At 33.4% G+C, this 21,614-nt stretch overlaps 1 protein-coding gene across 1 annotated transcript; it reads left to right on the top strand.

Annotated features, from left to right (window-relative positions):
- Positions 1–16,393: 16,393 nt before the first annotated feature.
- Positions 16,394–21,599, top strand: LOC141707642 (succinate--CoA ligase [ADP-forming] subunit beta, mitochondrial). Its single transcript, XM_074510927.1, has 12 exons — positions 16,394–16,601; positions 16,856–16,966; positions 17,362–17,473; positions 17,785–17,849; positions 18,446–18,523; positions 19,491–19,565; positions 19,665–19,817; positions 19,901–20,035; positions 20,268–20,432; positions 20,619–20,741; positions 21,204–21,275; positions 21,386–21,599. The coding sequence occupies exons 1-12, from the start codon at positions 16,500–16,502 to the stop codon at positions 21,461–21,463; spliced, it is 1,269 nt and encodes a 422-aa protein (XP_074367028.1). The 5' UTR covers positions 16,394–16,499; the 3' UTR covers positions 21,464–21,599.
- The last annotated feature ends 15 nt before the right edge of the window (positions 21,600–21,614 follow it).

Here is a 21,614-nt window from a genome sequence, read left to right on the forward strand (position 1 = left end):
GCGGAGTATACTAGGCTTCTTTCGAAACCAATAATCAAGGTTCGAGGTTTTCTGCCATCAGGGAAGGATGGTCAGCTGTTGGAGATGATTCTTGAGATGGGCTGGATTTCTATTTGCGAGGCACCCACTGCTGTGCCCATGAGTGTTGTTCGTGATTCTATGTGAACGCCAAGGCCGAGAAGAATGGCTTCACAGTGGTTCAAGGGAGGACGGTGGAGTATAGTGCAGAGGCTATCAGAATTGTGATTGAACAGCGCGCGAGGAAACCCGGTCAGGACACCTGGAATGATAAGACTCTAGAGGACTTTGATCTGGATCTTATTATTTCTACTCTGTGCCAGCCCGATACTCACTGAAAGATCAAGAGGGGCACAACCGAGTATTCTACGTTCCCGGCTTCCAGAATGAATAGGTTTGCCCGTGCATGGAACGCTTTTATATGCGCTAACATCATGCCATCTTCGCATGTGCATGAGATTATTGTGGAGCGTGCATGGTTGTTATGGGGCATTCTTCAGGGCGATTATATAGATTTGGGGATGGTGATTTATCAAGGGATTCTGAAGTTCTTGAGGGGGAGTACTACTGGGTCTATTCCATATGCGTCCGTGGTGACGAAGTTGTGCGTGGCAGTTGGTGTTCATTGACCCTCACACGAGCAGTTGCAGATTCTGAGTGCTCCTATTGACATCACTACTTTGGCTACGATACAAGAATGGGATGGAAGCAAGCCCGATCTGAAGGGGCTTGGTTATACTTTTGACCACCTACCCGTGGGAGGCCAGCAGCTGGGGCCACTCAGGCGAGCAGGACTGCATGGAGATCTCAGCTAGGAGATGAGGCAGGGCCATCGCAGCAGGAGCATGAGGAGGAAGAAGGAGCTGGCATGAGCATGACGTAGTACAGGCATCTGGCATGGAGGATGGATGCGATGCATGACATCCATAGAAGGTTCACACGTGATCCCACCTAGGCACTTGGGACAGCTTTCAGAGCCACCGGTGTTGATATCCAGTGACCAGTTTTTGGTGAGGATTCCGTGTATCCGCCTCCAGACACACCCGACACTCCACCCGTTGAGGGTGAGGAGCCTGATTCTGATTATGTATGCCTGAATTCCTTACTATTACCTTCACTGAGGATAGTGAATATTTTAAGTTTGGGGGTAGTAGATGAAGGAATATGTTTTTGTGAGAGTCTCATATAGTTTGCATATTCATGATAGTTTAGTTCATATAGTTTGCATATTTTGCCATATAGTTTTTGTTTTTATTTTTATAGTTTTATGTTATTTTGTTCATATAGTTTTCATGCATTTGCATTATAACATGATCCCTTTGATGATTTTCCGATTGACTTGTGATATTGATGCTAGTGTAGTGATGTCGTACTTGCATGCTAGAGACACTTGTATTTCACTAAGTCTTATAGGTTACTAGAGTGCTAGATCTTAGTCATGGTTTGTTGGTTTGTCGAGGTTTAATCGCTTGTTTATATTTAGAATTTAGGATATTCTCTTAATAATAAAAGACATGGATATTTAAAAAATTGGAGGAAAATTGGATTTCATTGCTAGTGTGGTTAGGTGTCAAATGGCTAGTAGCCGGCTCATATTTATATGAGTAGTCTAGGGTTGAATGAGATGGAGCGAAACACACTCATTCAGAAATTCGTTAACAAAAAAAAGAAAAACAAGAAAAAAAATAAGTGTTATGTATAATTGATCACGAGTGGGCTCTTTAGTAATCGAGTTATTGAGTTCTTAGGGGACTTTGTGCCTAGTGACCTAAGGCTTTTATAGTCTGGGATCAGTTAACCTAATGCTCGCTACATTGGTACTATTGTATAAGTCTTTTGTGGACCTCACTCATTGCACGATCAAATAAGCATATGTGTTTGTTTTGTTTTGAATAAAAGCATGAATCCATATAAATCTCTGATATAAAAATGGAAGTGTTTTGAATTATTTTGAGTCTAGCTTTTATTTTGTTTATAAACTTGCGATTGTCTTGATAAGTAGTGAGTCATGATTGTTGATCTAGTTGCGATAGTATATCTGTAAGCATTTGCACACATGTACGTCTCTAGTTTGTAAGTTGATTTGTAAGATTTAATTGGTCTTTATGTGAGTAGCTGCATTTGTTGATGTGTTGCTCGTTGATTGGTTTAGTTATTCTATTGGGATCGTTGCATTCCTATTAGTTGTATTCATGCATTTTTATTTTCTTGTTCTTTGAGTCTGTTTATGCTTGAGGACAAGCATCAATTCAAGTTTGAGGGTATGTTGAGTGACATTTATGACACTTTATAATACTCTAATAAGCTTTGAATTGATGCATTTGTACTCAAGTTGTTAAGTGTTTTAACGTGTTTTCTAGTATTTTTGCATTTCAGGTATTAATCTGTGGATCAGGTGAATTAGCATTGTTTTGGTGCTAATTTGGTGTCAAGATAGTGTTGGAATAAAAGCTCGTGGAAAGTCGGTTCGAAGCATCAAGGAAAAAGATGAAATTTAAGTTTTTCCCAGAAGGATGGCGCGCCCGCGCCAGGATTCCAGAAAGGCAGCGCGCCCGCGCTGTGATAGCGCGCGGCCGCGCCGGTGCGAAAAATATGAATCTTGATTCTATTTTGATTCTAAGTGGGGAGACTTCCATATTGCAAAGGGCTGCTATATATATTCAAATAAGAACGTTTTCATGAGAGAGACGTACCACAGCGCAATGAGAGCCGTAAGAAGACCGTTTTTAGCACAATTCAACGAAGACGAAGAAGATCTTGTTTTACTTGTGAATCTTTGTTTTAAGTTGTATTTGGATGCTAGTTTTCTTACTTGTGAACCTTACTCTTGTTTTGTACTTGGTTTTATTTATTCGTTATAAACACTACGTTTGTTATACCATACTTTCATCGGAACCCACGTTGATGATGAGTCTGATTATGGGCTAATCGTTATCATGGGGTTATAGCGGATTTATTTATGGATTTCTTTAGTTAAATTGTTTCGATGCCTTAGTATGTGTTGATTGACTGATAGCCTAGTATTGGTTTTGCGTATTCGTCTTATGAGCGTCGCGAACTTATAAGATAGCGTGTTAATTCTTAATGAAGTGACAGTGAATTTAGGGATTTAGAACTTGCCATGCTAGCATAGGTTCATGTATTGTTATGCATGATTCGTAGGTAATTTTAACCATCTTACTTGCCCTGTGTAATCAAGATAAATAACTTGTGCTTAAACCATTATGTTGTCAAATTCTTTAGACATATAGGGTCTCAATATAATTGGTGTCTATTCAGCTTCTATCTCTTTTGTGGATGTATGGTAGTATGGTACTCGTGCAACGGAAGTTTGCGTGTATCAGTTTCGTGTTGTCTGATTAGTGTCATCACCATTGCATGCTAAGGTTGAGAAAAATAAGGCTATTGAATGAAGTATTTAATGAAGTTAGAATCCCATGTTTGTCATATATATTAATTTAATCAATCTTATTCTCTTAGTTATAATTGTTAGTTTAATTCTTAGTTATAAACAACCTCAATTTATTATCGTCTTAGCATTGAATAATAACCATACATTGTTGCTTAAGTGCGTGAATTAATTAGTTAACCAATACAGTCTTTGTGGGAATGAACTAGAAAAGATTCTATACTACTTGTGAACGCGTATACTTGCGTGTATTATTAGCGCATGTTTAGCGACTAACAACTTCTAAAAGCTACAGAAGGACCCTGTCAAGATCAAGAATTCAATGAACTTCTAGCAGGCTTGAGGGTGTCTCTCTAGAACAACTACTTCACTTACAAAAGAGCATTGGCCAACAACATCAACTTTGTTAGATTGGTGATTGTCAAAGTTGACAACTTTCTGGAGAAGAGGATTGTAGCTAATGTGAATGATTGTGGATTGGATAGGTGTCTACAGGTGTCTCTCTCCAACATTCAAAAGTTGAGAGCATCTGAGCTAGATGTGGTGATTGAAAAAGTACATACAGTTATTCCAGAGGACACACAATTGTTGCATGAGCTCAAGAAGGCTCAGATAGATGCTTTTCCTGAAGCCTATCTCTATCCAAGCAAGGGTGTGGCCTACATTTGTCCTCAGTCAAAGAAATGCAAACTCTTCCCAATTCCTAAAAATTGTGTTAGAGGAAATATGAGGTTAATAATGACTCTTCAATCTGATCCGAAATGCAAGAAGCTCAAGAAAACTGACGATGAAGAGATGATCAGAATCCTTGAAAGGTACCTTGTGAATGCTGACACCGTGTTACCAAACTCACAATACAACATGAAGGATGACAAGGATGATGATGAGCAGAAGCAAGACAATCAACCTCCTTCTGGCTCAAATCCAAGTCAATCCTCTAGAGCAACTGGTAGCAAAGACAAGAAGCAGGATGATAAGAAGAGAAGATAGAAGAAGGGAGAAGAAGGAAGAAAACTCAGAACCACAACAACAACAACAAACCCTAAAAATCCAAATCAATCAAGCTCAACCTTCTAAGCCAACAAACTCAAATACCAAACCACCTAAAACCTCAAAGCCCAAATTTTTGTACAAACAAACTGCTAACACCCTTCTAAAAATACCAAATATTTCTAAAGAAAATCTCTAACCTACCTTCTGTTAAGCCACCAACCAAACATCGGTACAAATCTGTTGGGAGAAAACCAAAGAAAATGCAAGTTACTGAGAGGGCCATCTAAATTTGTTATAAACAAAGTGATTTTCTACCTCTAAATTGGTGCATCTCAGATTAAGACTACTTTTAACAATTAGCTGAAGAAATGGTCAGAGTTTGGATTGTATCATTAAAGGAAGTAAGAATCTACTATCAGGAAGGAACCTTCACATTTCTTGGCAAACATTTAATGGACATATTTTCACCCACATAAATCAAAAGAGTGATAAGCTTATTGAAGGATAAGGATTCTACAACTAAGGCATGGAGATCTGTTTTTGGCTGAAAGGTTGGTAGAAAGGGAAGAAAGAAGAGCAAGATACAAGACTGAAAGTGAGGAGAGGAAAAGAAAGTATGTTGAGGAGATAGACATCTATATTCAAAAATCTGAAGATCTTAAGGCAAAGGGGATGAGCAGAGTGACCAAGGATAGACAATTCCTAAACATCAAAGCTGGCAGATTCTCAGAAATAAGGGTTGGTTTCTTGGATAGTTATCCATTAGCTGATAAACTCAAACTTTTAGAAGCTCTAAGAGGGAAACCTATCATATAGGAACTGGAAATTCTTGTAAAGTTAAATGACCTCATTAGAAAAGAAACAGGAGATGAGAAATTTGACTAATGAATGTATCTGTCAAACTCAAGAAGTTCTTTATGTATAAATGTTGTACTTTTGTCAATTTGTATATAAAGTTTAATTGTTCATTTTATCTTGGGGTTAGTCTTGTTACCAGGCATGAATTTGCGATAAAAAATCTTCTCACAAATTGGGGGAGATTGTTGTATAAGACATGTCTGTGCTATACCAAGACTAAGTCAAATTGACAGTCCTAAGTAAGTTGTATGATAATCTAAGTTTGTATTTTGTATTGTATTACTTGAGTCTGTAAAAGTGTAAATAGATTATACTGAGGTATTTTTCTGTAAACAGTCTCAAGCCTAATAATAAACTCTGGAAGAAGATCATGAAGATCATGCCTTAGAGAAAGTGTGAAGAAGCTTGGAGTTGAATAAATCTATTTTAAGAAAAATATTATAAGTCAAGAAATCTACAAGTCACGGATCAAGTCATATAGAGAAGTCATTTGAGAACTCTAGAATGACTTATCGAGAAGTCAAGAAAAGTTTATAGAGAAGTCTCAGAGATATTGACAAGCCAAATGAAGATATGAAGATTGGAGATATCGATAAGTCAAATTATCATTAAAGATCTCAGAGATATTGACAAGTCAAAATGTATATAAAGATCTCTGAGATATCGACAAGTCATTTCTGCATTAGAGAACTCAGAGATATCGACAAGCCAAAATGAAGATGTGAAGATTGGAGATATTGACAAGTCAAACTCTCATTAGAGATCTCAGAGATATCGATAAGTAAATTTGCCTATGGAGATTTCGGAGATATTGACAAGTCTTTTCTACATGCATAAATTCAGAGATCTCGAAAAGACAAACTATCTTATAGAGAACTCAGAGACTTCGATAAGTCAAAATAACTATAGACTACTAATAGATCTCGATAAGCCATTATCCTTATCAAGATGTCGAGTTCTCTATATAACAAACTGGAGATCTTGAGGTAAAACTCAAAGTACAAAGTGCAGACCAATTAGATATTCAAGATTATCAATCAACAAACATATCAATCACTGATTTGAAAAGTCTACAAAAGCAGCTTGAAGAGTACAAGATCAAAGGTCAAGATTAACTGACAAAGTAAATTCACAGACATGCACGATTTGCAAAGATACACTAAGCTAGAAATAGAAAGTTTTAGTTAACTTAAAGTAGGGTTTAGTACATGTTATTGCATATTGTGTAAAACCTATGTTTACTATTCTATAAAGTAAACACTGGATGCTTTGTTTTCAGTTATAACAAATAGATCTAAAAATCTTGTAACTCTCTCAAGAAAGAAGCTGAGTTCTTTATCAACAAAGAACCCATAAATTTTGTAGCAAGACATACTTGATTTTAATATAAAATTAAGCGAGTTTTGAAGATTGTGTGTTCATGTGCATGTTTTATTATTTATGTAAAAAACATATTATCTCTACAAGTTAGATTACTTTGTTCACCACATCCATAACAGTTCAAAAAGCTTAAAATTATCCAAAACACATTCACCCCCTGTGTTGTATTCATTACCCAACAATTATCTTTGATAAGTCTTCACAAACTTTAGAAGAAATCTTTGATCCCCAATGGCATATTATTGATCACTAATTATCTTCCCAGAATTCAACTATGGAAATGATTTTTACTTTAGTCAAAATTGCAACTTATAAATGAGGACTCAGATATTATCTAACGAGTTTATGAGGTATACTTCTTCATGAAAGTTGAAGGATATTAGGAATTATGCCACTTACAAGAATCCTAATTTTCCCTCTCAAAAGGAATATTTTTGAATCTCTTGACTGAGAGTTTCCATCCTTGAAGGTGGAAGGTAACTTTTCTAGTGAAAAGGATTTTCATGCAGGTACACTTGGATGTTTGGAGCTTTGAGTGAGTGACACACTGTGAGACTGAGTGACAAACACTTGAGTGTAGGAGTAGAGTGAAGCACATTATGAGATCGCTAAACAGAAATCACACACTTGCACTGTGAGGAAATGGTTATCACCTATAATCTCATCACTTATTTGTGTGGTCCTACCCCCTGCTCTGATAATTTATGAAGGATTACTCGACTAAGGGGGAGAAATTATACAGGAAATAGTCTTTCTTATTATAAGGAAGAGAGTTTCTACCGTTATTGTACTAATGAGGATGTTCTTCATCTTAGGGGGAGAGGTTATTGGTTCTAAGCTCCAAAATGTTTTTATGTGCTCTTTGAGAAGATCTAAAGATTGAAGACATGATTTGGAAGACGTATCTATCTGTAACTTTATATAAGGGAAAGAAGAATCAGTTCTCTGTTGAAGTTGAAGGTGTATAGAAGATGTAGAAGGTATAAGATAGTATTATTTACCAGTACAGAACTGAATTTTGAAAGCTGATTAGAGATCTATTTTTGGAGTTAGTTCAGTTATCTTCCAAATTGTTGCTTCTCTATTATTATTTGGTTGCTAGGCGTAATAGGGGGAGATTGTTGAGCAAGATTGAAGTTGTATGTATAACTCAACAATGCTAGTTTGGATAACTCAACATAGAACAAAGGACTTAGAAATAATCTATGTTTCACTGAAATCGGTACATATTGATTATTGGGTATGTACATGATAATCTTGGTAGCTGCAGTGAAGAAGACGTTAATAGAAATCCGTATGAAGTTCATTAATATGTTTAAACAGTGGATGAATAAGGTTGAAGTCATTTGAAGTGGTTATTAGGATTAGTGTGAAGACATAAAGGAATCTATGTGAAGTGATTGTATCTGGTAGAAGACTTGACAATGTTATGGAAAGAATATAGTATGAAGGTTGAGAGCGGAACTAGTCGCTTGTGAACTAGACCATTGCACTAGACGTTAGTGATTCGTGAAAGGAAACTAAGTACTATCATTCAAAGGATCGTTAAGTGAGGATTTGTATCTGAATATGAAGGTTATATAGTTTATACGAAGACTCGGATTGAAGACACGAAGACGGGACATTATAAGGGTTAAAGCGTTCTACAGAAACTAAGTCAAAGTGATCACTACCTTGTAGTTAGAGTCACCATAACCACTCTATTGCCTAGTAGGAGCAAGTACCTTAAATTATAGCTCAAAAATGAAGTATCAGAGTTGGTTTTGATCTAGTAGAAGTAATAGTGAAGAAATGGGAAATAAACTATCTCAGAAGTGGGGCTTTATCACTCTAGGCGCAACTAAGCCTTCCTTGAAGCCCCTCTAGGCGCAACTAGCCTTCAATTTCTAAGTTAAAACCATTCATAGATGCTAGTAGGCGCAACTAGAGTATTGTAGAGCCTTGTTGGTTCAAGTTGATTAAAAAAATTAAGGAAAACTACTTGCTTGGATGCTTGTAAGCGCAAGTGCATTACTCTGGTATCTAGGAGGCACAAGTGAGGTTTTTTCTAAGGTAAATGCCTTTCTAGAAGCTAGTTGGCGCAAGTAAGAGTGTCCTTGCATGCTAGTAGGCGCAAGTGACCTCTATACCACTCCTTGGAGGCGCAACAAGCTCCAAAAGACAAGTGAAAGGCTTTATAGGCGCAAGTGCTCTTGGTTCCCTTCCTTGATGGCGCAAGTGACATGGAAAACTAAGTATAGATCATTTTTCTAGGCGCAAGTCATTAAAAATATAGGTATATAGGCGCAAGTTGCACAAACATATGCAAGCTGTAACTTAATTTACTTGGCTATTAGCTTGGCACGTATCCACTTTCTCTCTCCCCATCTACCAACCTATATAATCAAAAAGAAGTAGATCAGAAATTAGATCTCTCCAATATTGAAAAGTGCGAAGCTATTGTAAATTATTCTCAGCACCCAAAAAGCTTGATTTGACAATGCGAGATCATGCCCACCTGTTTACTCACCATTAAATACTTACACATCTAGATACACTCATCATTTATAGCTTCTTTGATTGTATTGTTAATTATTTGATAAGAGTTATAGATTTTAGAGTGATAGATAGAAGCCATTTTTTTGATAACTTATAATTGTATTGGCTCTATCTTTTTGTAACTTTGAATATTTGTTCAATGGTATAAGCCGCCCTTTGCGGTTTAATTTCTTAATATAAGAATTACTCCGTGAAATCTCGTGTGTTTATTTATTTCATTTTAAAGTTTCAATTTACCCTACATTAATAGTCTTAAAATGATGAACATACATTCACCCCACCCTTTGTATTTACCTTTTGGACCTAGCAAGATGTAATTCTTGAATCAACTTCAGCCACTCAAGGTAGAATTCCCTCAGAATCTACTCCAATGGATCATTCCAAAATTATTGATGGTGACAAGAAATTAATGCGTTTAGATACAAGCTTTCAACTAATTATAGTGGAATCGATCGACAATGATATGAGTCACCAAATCATGAGTAATAAAATGGCAAAGGAAATGTGGGAAATAATTGAGCTGTTAATGAAAGGTACTGCACATATGAAGAAAAATCGGGTGGATATCCTAACGTCTTGATACGAAGCCTTTAACTTTTTAACTGAGAGAAATGATGTCCTCGGTTTTTTAGAGATATACAAAACATTTAAGCGAGTTGAAATTAAAGGGAAAGATTTATCCTCTTCATTAGACAGGAAGTTTATGTTGACTTTACTTTTCTACCTCGACCAAAAGAATACATCTAACAGGGAAAGAATTGACTTTGTGACTTTGCCCTTGATGTCATTTATGGCAAATTGAAAACGTATGAGCTTGAACATGAACAAAAGGCTATTATCTATGGATATGGTTCCGTAGACAACAAAAGTTTGGCACTTGCAAAGACCACTGCACTTGTGATCGATCTATGAACCTGAAACTTCCGAAGTTAAAGTTTCACCCTCTACAGCTGGAAAGGAGATTGTGATAGTAGAAATTTCAGTTGATTACCCTGAAGAAGATATGAGTGAGTTCTACACTTTGAAGGAACTTGAATAGTTGAAAGATAATTTTATATCATACATGGCATCTATATTTGATCACGTGAAATTCTAAAAAAAAGGCTAACTACAAGTCCAATAGTTCAACATGCAGATTTCAGAAAGGAAGCTATTTTTTAGGATCTAGCTCAAGAGAAGAATTCAAGTCAAGCTGGGCTGAGAGAAATAAAACAAGATGTTACAACTGCAATGAATTAGGGCATTTTGCCTTTAACTGCAGGAAGCATAAACAAGAAAAAGGAAAGGACTCCTATGAAAGGAAAAAGACTTACGAATATTTGAAGAGACAGAACGAGAAGCTGAAATAGAAATTGAATGCATTAGTGGTTTAGCAGACTAGGAAAGCATACAAAGATGAAGATAAAAGTTAGGATGATACTAATTCAAATGAAGATGACGAGTATGGAAATCTTGCGCTTATAGTAGGCTCTTTAGAGGAATCACCGCAATTATTCCAGATTCTCACTCTTACCAATATTTACATGTCTGAATCTGAGTACAAATATAATGTGCATGAAATTTCTATAGAACTGTTTAATGTACAAACAAACATGTTAGCATATAAAACTAAGAATGCTAATTTAATTCTAAAAATTAAAAATCTTAAATTAAAAAATGAAGAACTAGAATTAGTTGTAGTGTCATTAGCCAATTTTAAATAAAAGAATGAGTACTTAGAGAATAAGGTTAAATGCAGTGCTGAAATTGAAGCCATTGTTAGGAATTAAATAGTTGATCTAGATCTTAATTTAATGGCCTTACAAAATTCTGCTAAAGTGAATAGATGGATAATAGATAATCAACAACTAGGCAAAAAGTTTGCTATATGGCTTGATTATTTTAGGAAAGATGGTAAGAAACATTTTGGTATTTCAGAGACAACAACTTTTGCAACAAAAAGGTACCATATGTTGTCAAATATGTAGAATTTCCATTGTTCATTTTACCTATTTCATAACCATTGGATGAATTTAGCCTGTTGATCCATGAGAGGATGCTTGTTGAGGAGAAAGAAAGAAAAAAGATAGAGGAATTACCTAAGACCCCTAAAAATTCAGTTAACAAAGAAAAATCTGAAATTGAACAAGATACTAAAGTGTAAAAACAAGAACTTGAACCACTTAAGAAGTCAGACAAAATAAAATGATTAAGGAAAAATTATCCCTTAATTCACAAGGGGAAAAGAACATCTCTCAAATATGGAAATTATGGGGAGTAAGCACATAATAAAAGGACCTGCAAAAAATATGTGCAATTTTTATTCACACCTTACTTGTGTATTATGTTATAAAGACTTATAATATTTTTGTTATTGTAGAAAGATTAGGTGGGAAAAGAATCTGTTGAAGTATAACAATATAACATACCTAGAACTCTTATTGCAATGAACATGGACATAATTTAAGAAAAAAATAACACTATGTTTAATATGTTAAAATCTTGTATTTATATCTTTATCCTATTTTTAGTGCATTAATCAATGTTTATGCCATTTTCATATGGTTGATTTGGAGACTAAAAAAAATTAAAGTATGTGCTAAAAAAGAGCAAGAACTAAGTAACAAAACCAATGCCACTACAATATATACTACTACATCATATTTAAATTTTTCACATGAAGGGATCATAAGACATTTTAAGCCCCCTTAAAGGTAAGACCTCTTAGTGTTCATGCTGAATCATTTAAAGGTCTATTAGGACAAGATATTACATCAGTGAAAAATTTGAAGGCTGCAAGGTTAAAAAGATAAAAGGAAAAAAAGCATTATAGACCATGTGAAGGCCTTTAATGCTATTGCGGTTGCAACAACCATCGATAAATGTCATTTACTGTGTACTATTAGTATTTTAATTATATTTTGTGGTCGAACAAGTTGTAACTTTATGGCGGTTGCTCTTTTGAATAATTTAAACATGGTTTGGTAGTTGTTCTTTTGGATAATTTGATATGATTATGAAAACTGTAATGTATGATGCTCTTAATGTCTACTTGTCATTACTTCTACTTACAGTTTCTTTATCTATTTGATTACAAAATATGTTGCAACATCATTAAATAAGATCATATAATCACAATATATTATATATATAATAGTGCAAGTGAGGGTTTCAATGAGACAATTTAATCAAGTAAAATGACTGTTATACCCCTTAAGGTGTAAAAAGACATTTTAACCCCATCTTATTTATTTTGTATTAATACCTCCATTATTATAAGATATTTAATTCTCTACGCATTAATAACTAAATTTTATTAAAATATACTTAATAGCTAATTAATTTATACAGGCCCAATCAGTATAATACAACAATAAGCGAGTTTGTTGAGTAAATTAATTTATATGACTATTATGCTCCTACTTAATATCTATATAATATTTATTTTACATTTATTCTCGCAATTAATATTTATTAGTTAACTATTAATACTTATATAATATTTGTTACTTATAATTAATATATATTAATTGACGCATCATTAATATGCTTCATCATTGTGTACTTTATATATACATTAACGTAAATGTAAAATTTATTTAACTAAATAATCATTTGTTAAAATTTATTAATTTTATATGATTAGTATTCATATATATATATATATATATACATAGATATATACATACATACACACACACACACATGTATATGTACTTATTCGAACCAGACTAGCATTTTAAAAGCGAATACTCGAATTGAATACTTGATCGGGCTACTAATTTTTACTCATCAATCACATTTTTGACACAAAAAATAATCTAACTGCAATTAAAATATAAACACATAAAAAAATCTAAAAAAATCAACAAAGTATACATATTTTCATGTCCGTTCATAATTTAATGATATTTATTTCAAATTTATTTTTTCAATTAATGCACCATTAATATTTATATTTTTAAATATCACTGAAATATATATCAAAAACTACTTATTTTGATTTAGATTTATGTTTGAGTAATAAGTCCAAATATACATATATTTTGTCAATAATATTATTCATAATAATATATCATCCAATACTTATACGTGAGAAACATATCAAGCATAAACCTAATTCAAATTAAGTACTTTTTGATATTTCAGTGAAATTTAAAATTCTAAATATTAACATTTATAATTCATGTATTCATATTATAAATTTGATAATTAATAACATATGAGTTAGATGTCAACTGAAAAAACTATGTATCGAACATACATATGTGCATTGAACTATTTATGCATCTAATTGGATAAATTATGTATATTATTGTCACTTTAACTATTATATTTTTATGATACAAATAAATTCGAATTTAAACAAAGATTAAGGAACTTTCATATATATATATATATGTATATATATGTAAGTACAATTCAAACTTGTATTGACACTAAGTGTTGTATCATTAATCAATCACATTTTTAACATATCAAATACATAAAATATTCTTAATCACATTTTTAACATACAAACAAATTGAATAATTATAAACAAATCAATATTTTATACATATTTAGAGAATGCCCGTGCATCATACTGGCTAAAGATTGTGTTATGTATAAGTAATCGACCTCCAAGATATCTTGTTATTATTTTCTTTAATCGTCCAAAGTGAGTTATATACCATTCTATTTCTCATGTGTTGTTTTCTTTTAAATGTATGGTAGAAAATGAATACAGACACACATATAAGTTTTAGCTTATAGCCTTCATTAAACATATGATCGTGTTAGTTTATATTGATGTTTAGTTGCGACCTTACACGTCACAACTTGAAAGAATGACATCGACTGAAACAGATAATCTTAGTAATGTTTTTTGTATCAAATGAAACCAGAAGAAGCCTAACATGTTCAGAACTATGTATTTGTTAATATTGAATGAGAGATGTGAAAAGTTATTGAAGTCAAAAATACATATTCAAACAACAATCAAAAATAAAATTATAAATGTACAAACTACTATTTTTTGCAGTATTCTCAAATAAGCACAAACACTTTTACAACAACCCCTATGGATCACCTTTAGCAGTGGATAACAAGAAATACCACAAATATTTTTAAAACAACCCACATGGATCGCCATTAGCAGTGGACAATAGGAAATATCACTTCTTACCTATATTGTTTCAGTCAAATTTTCAAGAATACGTTCAATCCAAATATCACCATATCCAAAAAATAACTCATATATATTCAAACAAATACGTACTCAATCCACCGGGCAACGACATGCATATACTGTCAATAATTATAATTAAAACAAATAATCGCAACAACATTGTAATCATACCACAAATACTCATGCTCACATACACAAATAAATATATCATTTATCCATCAAAAAATAACATAAATATACTGTTAGCAATTACCATTATAAAATAAAATTGAATTAACGCAATATAGAGCATGCCCGTGTATTGCACGGGCTATAGAGCTAGTTATAATAAATGGCACGATATAACCTTAATTTCAACAATAAAATTACATAGAAAATAAATATAGACTCCATTCAACAACAACAACACGCACACACACAAACACTAACAATTATATCATCTTCATAGACATATTTTCAAGACCTTATTTTTGTTCGAAAAAAGTAAATTGAAGAACACACTCCAGGTTAAAACTAGCATAACCATCGTGTAAGAACACTCAAAATACCCAAGATACAACTATTTTTTGTTTCAAGTTAAAACTCCGGAATCTTGCGTTCCATTCTACATTTCTCTGCTTCAAGTCGATGAATCATTCTAATCAAATTTGGGATTATGGCTTGATCTCGAGCATAAATAGAAACATCTATCCACAAAAAAATGACACCTACGTGTGATATAAGCCGCAAAACATCTACCAACATTTGCTAATGTCCAAGCAATTTGTTCGACAACCCATTTTTGACAAAAACACTACTCAGTCATGTAGAATGGACTGAATTTAACGTAAAACTTGAAACAAAGTCGAGATATTCAATTTACATTCGCCAATGTAATATATACACACATATGAATAAAATATTATGGTTCAAATATGTCATACCGATTTTATCCTAAAAATTGAAGTTAATAGTTTATTTTAAGAAATGAGCATCAGTGTGTAAAAGGTTGCAGACCTCAACTATGGAGAAATGATCACAAAATAATTGAATCATGAATGTAAAAACATAAAATAAGAGAGATACAAAAGGTAAATTACTCAATAATTTTAGAGTTGGAGTTGCACAATCTTATTTATTGCTCGAAAACATATTTTTTCAATTCATTACGTTAATGGCGTTGGTGAGTTATCATCAATATACTTATATAAAGGAGAAGACGCGGACGTTTAATTGGCGCATCTGAGATCGTCTCATTCAATTTTTTTAATTTTCTCAAATTATAAAGTTAATAAATATCAAAAATTATAATTAACTTATATTCTCATAAATATACTATCACTGTTTGTAATATTTTCCTAAAATTAATGAAACTTATTAATTTATTGTATTTATTTATTATTCATAATTTTCAAATGATCAAGATTAGATAAGAAAACAAAAAGTTGGCGAAAAATTATTTTACAAGGCCGCTGCAAAGCGCGGCTCATTAAACTAGTTATTTTTATAATTTATTTTCACTAAATAGCTTTTTAATTTTTATATTTATAGTAAACAAAACTATAAGTTTTTACAAACTTAATTTTAATTTTTCACAAAAGAGTAGTATCATTTTATTATTAATAATAATTTGATTTGAATAGTCAGACTTAGAAAGTCGGACAAATCATAATTTAGGGTATGTTTGGTATTGCTGTTGCAGACAGCAACAACAGTTTTTTGCTGAAAAACAGTTAAAAAAATGTTTGGTAAAATTTAAAAGCTGCTTTTCGGAAAAGTGCTTTTGGCCTAAAAGATGCTGTTAGAGAAAGTAAGTCCCCCTGCTTTTAGAAAAAGCTGCTTTTCAGCTGTTGCGGGAAGCAGATGCTGATTTTACCGTCAAACCTTACCAAAAGCATCATTATTTTTAATTTTTTGCATCAACACATATACGTATCAAAAAAATTACCAAACAGTCATCTGATTTTTACAACAACACTTTTTTTAGCAGCACTTTTTTCTAACAGGAGAGCAATTCCAAACAGATCCTTATGTAAATGTATTATTCTCTTGCTTATAAAATGAAGAAAGAAATTGAATGATACATATAGGATCTGTACCTATTATATATTCGCAGATCGTCGTCTAGGGTTTTCAATTCATTCGTTTCGCATCGCACTAACACTTAAACACACGATGGTGCGAGGATTACTCAACAAGCTCGCCTCGAAATCTCTCTCCGTCGCCGGAAGATGGCAGCAACAGCAGCTCCGCCGTCTCAATATTCACGAATATCAGGTATCTCCCATCGCCCTCCCTCTCCCTCTCTCTCTCTATACATATCACTGATGTCCATTTTCATATTGTTTGAATAGATCTATTCAGCGTATATACGCATATTGATTCATGTATGCAGTAAAAACACATCGAATTTATAACATTTGGACCGAAATTTTTATTTTATTTTCTAATAAAAAATACATTGTATCTGTTAAATTGTGACACAGGAGAAAAGTAGTAATTAATGGAGATTTTATTGTATGGATTAACAGGGTGCTGAATTAATGGGGAAACATGGAGTGAATGTTCCCAGAGGTGCTGCTGCTTCCTCGATCGAGGAAGTTAAAAAGGTTGTCAAGGATATGTTCCCCAACAAAAGCGAGGTATCATCAAACTCCTTACTTCAAATTTAGAATTGTGTACACTCATATTTAGTAATTCACTTATTTGTGTAGGAAAAATTGGGATGTAAAAGGTGTGTATTGTGTGGGTCTTAATTTGCAATCTTTAATGTTTATGTTGAATTGGAAACTACGAAGTCGGAATGTTTAAGCTGTGGGAATAGCTAGACATGTTTTGACTGATTAAAATAGCTGAGAAGCCAATATGAAGCTGAAGTTCTTGAATTGTTCGTCTTTTTTTATTTTTTATTTTTCTGTTTTTATTGGTCTCAGGTTGTTACTTTGTATTCCTACTAAAGTTTATTGTCATTTTACATGAGTTTTTTTTCTGAATTATGTAAATCTGAGATCTAATATTAACTTTGTCGATGATGCAGTTGGTTGTTAAAAGTCAAATCCTTGCTGGTGGAAGGGGCCTTGGAACTTTTAAAAATGGCTTTCAGGGCGGAGTTCACATCGTAAAGGCCGACAAGGTTGAAGAAACAGCTGGTATTGACTATTATCCCCTTTAAACAAGAAATCCTTATGAAGAATGCTGTTTCATAATATAATTAGGTTATCTAGGCACAAGGAAAATCATAATTACAGCTTTTTGTGCAATTCAGGACGCATTTGCAATTTTGTTCTTGTACACATTTTTGTTGGGTGAATGGATTTCCTAACATGCATAACCCTCTATAAAATTATTGAGAATTAGAGGCCTATTTTGATATATATCTGGAGTCATTGACAATGCATGGGATTCTTTAGTATATTGATAGATTAGTGTGTGTGACTTGGTTAATTTTTGTTCTTTATAGGGAAGATGCTTGGCCAAACACTCGTTACTAAACAAACTGGCCCACAAGGCAAAGTTGTCAACCAGGTAATTCTTACTCTTTAGCTGTACTTTAACTTTTTGCGTTGCAAATGCTATGCTTGCATTTTTATCATTCGTATAGAGATCCATGATTTACTTTTTTGTGCTCATGAATTTGAATCTAATCATTATATTTAAGCACGCTTGTGATTGAAATTCACGGAGACTTTGGATTCTTAAAATTAGGTCAATCCAAATTTTCTTATATCTTTATATATATTTTTTAATTAATGTGCTGGAGTAATTTCAGTTCACTATAATTTTGGATTATGATTGTATTAAGTTCACTAAGCAAAATGGAAACTGACCTTTCATTGAAATCCAACATCCAAGTATCTAGTTATTGGTGAGTTGTACAATAGTATGCTTCTGACAATTTGATGCAAGCATAAAGTTCTGATGCAATGGATCAATACAATTCTATGGCATCATGCACTCTATATGATTTCAGTCCCAAGGCAGCTTAAGTCTTGCAGTGATTCTGTAAAAAGAAGTTTCTGTCCTTTTTAATTTCTATATTCAAATGTCCTGAAAGGAGATACTAGAACTCAATGGTATAATTAATAACCTATATATATGATTATTACTGCTTTCTTGTGCAGATCTACTTGTGTGAAAAGGTGTCCCTTGTGAATGAGATGTACTTTGCTATCATGCTTGACCGCACTACTGCCGGTCCTGTAAGCTTCCTTATCACATAATTCGATTATAAAGAAGCTTTTTAGTGCATATAAGTTTTAAGGGTTTATATATCTATACTTTATCTTAGCATTGTTTATGCCTTTCTTCACTCCATGAAGAGTCCATACTTGTTATGTATTATACGGAGTTGGTTACCCTTGAATCCTGATGATGGAGAATGTGCATTTATACGTCTTTGATGTCTTTGTTATGGTGGTTTTCAAAGATGTACTTTGCACTAGCATATATCAGGTTCCAGGAATGTGGAAAATTTAAATTTCTGTATAGGCTTGTGAGAAATAGCTGCGGAATCAGTAATGCACTATAGTCTGTAGCATAGTCAAGGTTTGCTAGGAAGTTGCTTTTGGCATACCATATGATTAAGATAATACCCTATATTCGTTAAATACAAATTACTATAAACTGTAGGTTTTAGGTGGGCAATTTTTTGAACGACATCATTCATCTATTACCTTGTTGCATTTTTTCCTATATAAAAAATTAGGCTGCTATGCGTTGTTGTAATTGTAAAGTGACGAACTGTTGAATGTAAATTTCGGCCTGTCATGTAGAATTAATGCAATGTTTCACTTGGTTTAGCAGAGTCTTTGTGGTTGAAGTGGTTCATGAACATAGTTTTACTCCATCTGAGGTTTCTCTATTCACATGAATTAGTTTTTCAAGACTCTCATAACATATTTTGTAGTGTATTTTTTCGTAGTAAAAAAATGTCTTTGTATACAGTTCCTGCCTTGAAGTATCCATTACTGCTCTCGTACTTATTAGTGACATTAAATTTTCTCTTCTTTCTGGGTTAGATTTGTATCCTTGGGTTAGATTATGTATCATTGAATCATTTAGTATATTCATTATGTGTACTCACTCTTTGCTTGTTGCTTATTTAAAAGTTCAACATGTGTGGCTCAATTTGCTAACAAAGGTCAATCATGGGAATTTTTTCTTCAGCTTATAATTGCATGTCAAAAAGGAGGAACCAGCATTGAAGACCTTGCTGAGAAATTTCCAGATATGATAATAAAGGTCCTTTTACCATTTCTGCATCTCTATCTCTATATACAGGTATCTTGTTTTCGTGTTGTTTTATCTTGGACTTGATGTATGTTGCTATTTGGTATGCAGGTACCTATTGATGTTTTTAAAGGAATCACAGATGAAGATGCTGCCAAAGTTGTAGATGGCTTGGCTCCCAAAGTTTCTGACAAAAAGGAATCCATGGAGCAAGTGAAAAAGTTATATCAACTCTTTTGTGATTGTGACTGCACAATGTTGGAAGTATGCATTTTGTTTGCAGTACTCATGATTGATATGAATTTTTTTTATTGAATTATGTTACTAAGCCAGTAATATATTGACAGATTAATCCCCTTGCCGAGACTTCAGATAACAAGTTGGTAGCTGCTGATGCCAAACTGAACTTTGATGACAATGCTTACTTCCGGCAGAAGGAGATTTTTGCTCTTCGTGATCCATCTCAGGAAGATCCCCGTGAGGTATAGTGTTAACATTCCCTTGAACATATGTATCTTATGTGCCTAATGCATGATTGTATTAGAAATAAGTGGATAAGTTATATTTTATGTTCATTTATTTGTTGTAGCTTATGCTTATACAAGATTGTAAAATCAACATCTCTGTTCCCCTGCTTAATAGCATTGGAAATGTTATTTTACAGTTTGTATTGACTGTCATGAAACTGAAAATGCTTTTATTTCTTCTGGGAAGGTTGCTGCCGCAAAAGCAGATCTGAACTACATTGGTTTAGATGGACAAATTGGCTGCATGGTGAATGGTGCTGGTCTTGCTATGGCAACTATGGATATAATTAAGTTACATGGTGGAACCCCTGCCAATTTTCTTGATGTAGGAGGGAATGCTTCCGAAAACCAGGTAATTGGTACTTTTCGCTTCGTATGTGAGTAAGCCATGTACTCTCTGTAGGCTGGAGAAAAATGCATCTAGCTCTGATGTCTTAAATTTTTTTGGGTCATCTTAAGTTTCGCTTAGTTGAATATTTGCTGTCATTCTTACCAGCCATATCTATTTTTGCTTGACCTTTCTGATTCTTTTGGGTAGGTTGTGGAGGCTTTTAAAATATTGACAGCAGATGACAAAGTTAAAGCAATTTTGGTCAATATATTTGGAGGAATAATGAAGTGTGATGTTATAGCAAGTGGAATTGTCAACGCTGCTAAACAGGTGTGTGTTGAATGACATTGATTTTGGCGGACATACTAAATTTTTTTATAATGTATTATTCACTTCTTTATGTCATTAGAGTTTACAGCATATGTTTTCTAATCGTGTTTCAATACTTGTTACCGTCATTAATAATTTGTTAACTAAGTTGGCCGAAGTATTATTTCAATATGAATGGAAATTTGACCTTTATGGTGATGTTCCTACTTTAGTGTTTTACTTGTAACAATTAATTATTATATGACAGACTTCTATTAGAGAAAGCTTTCACACTTGAATTAGAATCTACAGTCTTAATAAATGACATAATATTTGTAAATTACTGTATGCTTACAAGAACTGTTATTGTCGTTCTGTGCTTCCACATCATGCTTTTTATAATTTTAATAGTTTAAATTGTAATCCTGTATTCTTCATCGCTCACTTGGTACTCTACTTGATTCATGTGTTTTTTGTTAAAAGGTTTCTTTGAAGGTACCAGTTGTTGTTCGTCTTGAGGGCACCAACGTTGACCAAGGAAAGAGGATTCTGAAGGTAATATTATTCAATGATTTCCGAGATAACTGAAACTGGGCTGCCAGTATCATCCTAAAAAAGGAAGTAAAATTAAAACCAATTAATACAAGTTTTCTTGATTTCTTCAGGAAAGTGGTATGACATTGATCACAGCAGAGGATTTGGATGATGCAGCTGAAAAGGCAGTTAAAGCATCTGCTAGTTGAGTTCTGTGAATCCCATTAATTATCTGCTCGATTTGGAACATTTTTGTGAATTTATTACCTAGATAATTAGAAGACTCTTGCGTGCCAATGTTTAATAACATTAAAAATATACCATGAGCAAATGTGTTTTCTTGCCTGACTAAACTCCAAT

This window comes from Apium graveolens, chromosome 2 (assembly GCF_009905375.1).
Source record: "Apium graveolens cultivar Ventura chromosome 2, ASM990537v1, whole genome shotgun sequence".
Taxonomy (NCBI): Eukaryota; Viridiplantae; Streptophyta; class Magnoliopsida; order Apiales; family Apiaceae; genus Apium; species Apium graveolens.

Coding starts and splice junctions, on each gene's coding strand:
- LOC141707642 (XM_074510927.1), top strand. CDS start 16,500: ATGGTGCGAGGATTACTCAACAAGCTCGCCTCGAAATCTCTCTCCGTC. Junction 17,474..17,784: donor CAAGGTTGAAGAAACAGCTG/GTATTGACTATT, acceptor TGTTCTTTATAG/GGAAGATGCTTGGCCAAACA. Junction 20,742..21,203: donor TTGTCAACGCTGCTAAACAG/GTGTGTGTTGAA, acceptor TTTTGTTAAAAG/GTTTCTTTGAAGGTACCAGT.